The sequence below is a fragment of the Marmota flaviventris genome, chromosome 17 (assembly GCF_047511675.1).
Source record: "Marmota flaviventris isolate mMarFla1 chromosome 17, mMarFla1.hap1, whole genome shotgun sequence".
NCBI lineage: Eukaryota > Metazoa > Chordata > Mammalia > Rodentia > Sciuridae > Marmota > Marmota flaviventris.
The window spans coordinates 40,024,355-40,030,378 of NC_092514.1; the positions used below are offsets into that span (position 1 = coordinate 40,024,355).

Here is a 6,024-nt window from a genome sequence, read left to right on the forward strand (position 1 = left end):
GTTCTTAAGTCCTGGAGCCTGCCTGGCCCTTTTTTCCTTTGGGGCAAGGAAAGAAGTTTAAAAGGTCAGGACAATCCCATTTCTTTTTGGTACTGGTTGATTTAGGAATGGGTTTGTGTCTCAATTCTGGCTATTGAGACTCAATGAGAAGTCTGTGGGAGAGCTTCTGAAAACTCATGATCATGGTCATGGTCCACATGAGGTCATGATGCTTGTAGTTGCAGCAAGTCGTTCTACATCCAAAAGGAGATAAGGAAGGCAGAGGGGGAAAAATAGAATGTACAAGGCTGTTAATAACTTCATCCAGACATTGAGCCAATCCTAGAGCCCTCTGCCTTCAGATTAATTCAGTGAATGAATAAATTTTATGAAGTTTGAGTCATTACTACTTGGGCATTCTAATATTTGACCAGCTTAAATACAGCTTTGATGACATATGCTCAAAGTTCAAGAGCTCCCGTTCCCTTTTGTTATACAAATGTAAAATGTTGTTACAGATAATCCCCATACGGTGGCGCTTACATGCTACCTTACTGATACATTTTCTTTTATGCTCTCTATTGCTCAATTAAAATGAATACTGCATATCTGTTATACCTAGTAATTAGAAGTTAATAAGGTATTTATACTATTAATTTAAAAATTAAAGTTTAATATGAAAAAATGTAGCTTTACTTTTGGTAACTGACTTCATCTTGTTCTCTAGACATGATTTTATGAACCACAGAGAATAATTCTCCAACTTGCCAATAAGTATAGCTCATTCTCTTCCAATTTTATTTTGTTTAGTTTTTGTTTGGGGAATTGAACCCAGGGATGCTCTCCCACTGAGCTAAATCTCCAGCCCTTTATTTTTATTTATTTATGTATATATATTTTTTATTTTGAGACAGGGTCTTGCTAATTGCTTAGGGCCTCACTAAGATACTCTGCTGGCTCAGACTTGCAATCCTCCTGCCTCAGCCTCCTGAGTTCCTGAGTATTTTGTGCTACTGCACCCAAGGTATTTTGTTATTTTTTCCTCAAGTACTGGGGTTGAATCCAGGGTTGCTCTACCCACTTATTTTTTACAGTGAAACAGCCTTGCTACATTGCCTAAGCTCGCTTCAAAGTTGTGATCCTCCTGTCTTGGCCTCCCAACTAACTGAGATTCCAGGCATGCCCCAAAGTGCCCAGCTCTCTTCTGACTTTAAACTGTGTCTTATGGATAGACAACTAGTGAATTCTGAGTTTGCATTCATTATCAGTGGCCCTTTAGAGGGTCTCTCAATGGCTGTTCTTGCTGCTGCTGGAATTGCCTGCTGGCTCTACTGTTTTCCTGATGACTGTTAGGACAATCAATCTGCTTTTATTATCAATCTGTTTTTATTATAATTTGAGTTTTTACAAAAATCCCACAAAACTCAAAGTCTTGCTCCTAAGAGAGGGAATGTACACCCTAAGAGAGGGAATGTACACCCTAAGGTAGCAAAGGACTGCTGGACAGATCAGGGTTGGGGGGGTGGGCAGAATGATATGGATACTGGGCCTGGGGGGACTCTTGTTGTGGTGTTTTGGTAGGATGCCCCCCTAAAAGTCACAGTATGGCCTCAGATGTACCTGCCAGGGGCATGAGATCCTGGGGACTGACTCAGGATTGTTCATGGTGTCCATGTTCAGAAGTAGCCTCCAGTGATGGTCGCCTAGCCAAATTGTTCTGTGCAATGATTTTTTGCTGAAGGTCAGATAGCATGAATATTTATATGATAGAGCTAGGATTTAAACTCTGCTTATCAGGGACCAAAGACCCACTCTAGTCTCCTTTAACACCTTCCCCAGAGGAAAGGTGGGGGACCCCAGGACTTTGAGTGCCTCTGGAGGCTCTAGAAAAGGCAATTATTCCAGAGTGGAGCCCCAGCAGCAGATGAGGTTCTAACCCCACCCGCCTGTGATCCAACAGAGAGTGGAGACCAGATCAAGTTCTATGGGTTCTGGGCACTTGCTCACCATCCCTGTCCCTGATCTGGAGAAGCAGGCACACAGCCTTGGAAAGAATGGATAAGTATGGTGAGTGGGGCTGGTGGTAGGCAGGGGCCAGAGGATGGGGCATCTTGACCCCAGCCTGGACCAACTCACCCATCACCATGGTAACCCCAGAATAGAAGTTGAGCCTTTTCTCAATTACCTATCTTCATAGCTACAAGCCTTTTCCTTTCTCCTTTTTCTTGTTTGTTTGTTTTTTGGTACTGGGGATCGAACGCAGGGGCGCTTAACCACTAAGCCATATCCCCAGCCCTTTTATTTTTTATTTTGAGACAGGATCTCACTGAGTTACTTAGGGATGGCCTCACTAAATTGCCAAGGCTGTCTTTGAACTTGCAGTCCTCCTGCTTTAATCTCCTGAGTCTCTGGGATTACAGGTGTGCACCACCATGCCCAACTTCTTCTGGGATATTCTTGACATCTCCTTTATTTCTAGCTTGCTTCTGTTTGAATCTCTGTCTTCTATGGCCTGGACCATTGTAATGACTCTTAAGTACTTCTCCGTCTTGTCAGAGGGAACATCTTAAAACAGCTCTGAGCATGTCCCTCCATCAGATTGTTCAGTGGTGTCCACTGATGAAGGACAAGCTGGACTCCAAGTCCCATCCTTCCTTTTCAAACCCATTTTCTGTTCCCCTTCCTCCTGAAATGTCCCTAGCACTCCTTTCTGGCTGCATACCAGGCTTGGCCTTTCAAAACCAGAAGATTATTTAATCTCTTTTCCTAGGTAAAAGTGCAATGGACCCCTGGTTTTCCACTTTTAGCAATATCAAGAACAGGCAGAACCTTTGAAACAACTTCTCCTTAAAGATTTCAAACATTCTGGATCACATTCAGAAGCCCCGCTATTACCTGTGCATCACCTACCTAAGAGGGTTGTGGAGATTAAGGGATCTGATGTAGGAAGAGAACAATGACTACACACAGTTGGTGCCGGATACACAGGGATTAGAATAGCAATTATCATTCCCTTTTGCTTAAATAGGATGGAAAGGGATCTATACTTTTTTTTCTTTTATAATAATAATTATTTTTTGCAATAGTGAGGATCAAATCTGGAGCTTTACACATGCTGAGCAATTAGTTGCTCTAACCCCCAGTTCTTTTTATTTTTAAGTTTGAGACAGGGTTTGATAATTTACTGAGGCTGGCCTCCAATTTGCACTCTTTCTCCCTCAGAGTACCCTGCCTGGCTAGGAGTTTTTCTTGACCTTCCAGGACAAACTCCCAGAATTGTGCCTTCCCTTTTCTTCTCATGATAAATCTAGCTCTCCAGACACAGGTGCTGGGTGAATGAATGTTTGCTGACAGGTGGACACCAGCTTCCACATTAGCTTGAAGTTATGGAGCTCATGCCCTGAACAAAAGTGTTGAGAGCCACAACTCAACACAAAAGTGCCAGCAAGAGTGGGCAGTAGTGTTTAAAATCTACTGGCAATTGGGTCATGCCTGAAGGAAGAGGCATCTCTTCTTAATTTGTCCACCTCCAGGGCAGCTCTTTCCTAATTGATTGGTTCATGGAAAGGATCTTTTTTTCTGTTCTGTCTATACAGATAGCTATACAGATAGCTTTACGAATCACAAAGAGTCCTGTCTACCCTACCACCAGTGTTGCTGGGGCTCCCTAAGACAAGTCCCACTTTGAGGAGGGAAAACTCATATAGTAAACAAAATACAAACAACCACCTATTAAAAGACAACTCATGCAATTAATGTTTACTGATAGCCTACCCAGAGATCAGGCACCCCTAGAGCCAATTAGAAGAAAGTGGTGATCTGGGGATGCCGTTCAGTGGTAGAGTAAGGTACCGGGTGCAATCTTCAGAACCGAGATTAGAAAAGGAAAGTAAAGAAAAAGAAAAGAAAGGTGTTGAGGCACTACTTCACCTCACTACACAGATGAGGAAACGGCCTGACAGAAATGAGGTCACTTGTCCCAAATCCTTAGCTTGGCAGTGCCTGGGAGCAGCCCTGCTTCCCCGGGGAATGTTCCATACTCTGAAACCCTCTCAAGGAGTCCAGCTGGTCCGGGGCATCTCACACACACCGTCCTTCAGAACCCTGCACAGTCAAGCTTTCCCAGGTCCTCCACCAGGGACAAAGGTACAGCGCTGAGCTCCTCTTCGCTCGCAGGTGTGAAGACCCCCTTGTGGAAGAAGGAGCTGGAGGAGCCTTGCGCCAAGGAGGCGGCTCAGGAGAAAGAGGAGGTGAGGTCTGAGGAGGACGACGAGGATGTGACCGCAGATAGCGCGGCAGAGGACGCGGAGGAGACGCGCCAGGCGGAGGTGCAAGGCCGCGAGCGGCTCTCGGTGTCCTACTACCCACTGAGCCAGGAGTCCAGCACCCAGCAGGTGGCGCTACTGCGGCGCTCAGACAGCGGCTTCTGGGGCTGGTTCAGCCCCTTCGCGCTGCTGGGCAGCCTGGCTGCTCCTGCCGAAAGGTGAGGATGCTCCTTGGTCCCGCACCAGGACCCGGGTGCTGAGCCCCAGGGAGGATGGAAGGCCCAGGGCACTGAGAGCTCGGGTTCCCGGCCGCAGGAAGCGAAGCCTTCCGGAGGAGCCGTGCGTGCTGGAGACGCGACGGTCTCCGCGCCTCGGGGGCTGTGCGCGCTGCGAGATCCTTTTTTGCAAGAAATGCAAGAGCCTGCACAGCCACCCGGCTTACGTGGCGCACTGTGTTCTGGAACACCCGGATCTGGGTAAGGCGGAGACGGCTGAGGGCTCTGAACAACTCCGCTCTCAGCCTGTGTCCTCCAACCTTGCCTAATGTCAAAATCCCTGCAACCTTCTCTACAGCGAAGCTAGCCCCCTCCAGCATGATCCACAGAACTGCCCCTTCTTCGAGCTGTACCCAGAGCACCCCACTCCGGCAAGAAGTCCCACTGTAGGTGAGGGGTTTCCACCTGTCATTTAGCGGGGCTCTAGGTTATGCTGGACTTTGCATGGGGGGACTCTGTATAACCTAGAATCCCATTACTCTCATAGTGCTCTCGAAGGGCTCTGGCCCTCAGGGAGCACCCAACTTTCACCACCACCTGATTCACGTTCCCAACACAGTTTCACAAGCATCTCTTTCAGGTTCTTCTAGCCTGGTGAGCAGAGGCATCTCCTAGAAAAAGTAACCTCTGGTTTTCCTCATCCCTCGGAAAAGTTGCCCCTTTCCCTCAAATCATTCAATAAAGCCTCTAATCAAAGTGTCAGTGCCTTGAGATGGGGGCGAGGTGGTTTTAAGTAGGAGTAAGGAAGATGGGACACTCTTTCCCCTCCCTGGGTTCAAGTCAACGAGAGAAGGCTGGCAGGGAGCCACCTCTCTCACCTCCCCGGGGCAGGGTAGCACAAGGCCCTTGAATCCAAGGGCAGTCAAAGGCCAGTCTCCCCACCGCACAGAGAAGAAGGCAGGCGCAGGGCCAGCAATGCCCCTCGGGAAGGAAGGAAGGAACCCTCCCAGACCATTCTCCTTTCCCCTGGAAGCTGTTTGCTGAGGTCAATGTGTGTGCAGATGAGGCACTGGCAGGTGTGGAGGGAAGGGAGGAGAACTAGATGCTAAAATAAATGCTGAGACTGGCTGAAGCAGAAGATGGAGGCTGGGGAGTTGGTTTCTTCTCCAGGAATCCCAGCTATTCTTGGCCAGACAGCAGGAGCTCTGGGAATGCTGTGTGTGTGGCCTGGAGAATGGGGCCATTGTGAGCACAAAACCTCCCCCAACCTGCAGAATCCTTTTGGAGGCTGCATCCTGAGCACCAGCAGCAGTGCAGCAACCCCACCCCCCACTGTAAGCACTCTGACTTCTCCCTGTGGCAAGGGTTCTCTATCTCAGGGGTGTTTGTGTGTGTGTGTGTGGTGGGGGGGGGGGATGAGTACATTTTGCTTTTTTAGGAGAGGCAGAAGCCCCCATTCACATGTAGCTGGCTGGCCCAGGCTTGGATAGAAGAGCATTATACTACAAGTTCGATATACACAGTAGAGACTGCTATAGTCCATCTTTCTTACACATCTGCTGTCA

General features: G+C 47.9%; 1 protein-coding gene across 1 annotated transcript; it reads left to right on the plus strand.

The window, feature by feature from the left end:
• Positions 1-2,033: 2,033 nt before the first annotated feature.
• C17H17orf50 (chromosome 17 C17orf50 homolog) lies at positions 2,034-4,825 on the plus strand. The gene is made up of 3 exons (XM_027923825.2): positions 2,034-2,046; positions 4,156-4,462; positions 4,560-4,825. The coding sequence occupies exons 1-3, from the start codon at positions 2,034-2,036 to the stop codon at positions 4,786-4,788; spliced, it is 549 nt and encodes a 182-aa protein (XP_027779626.2). The 3' UTR covers positions 4,789-4,825.
• Positions 4,826-6,024: the final 1,199 nt, after the last annotated feature.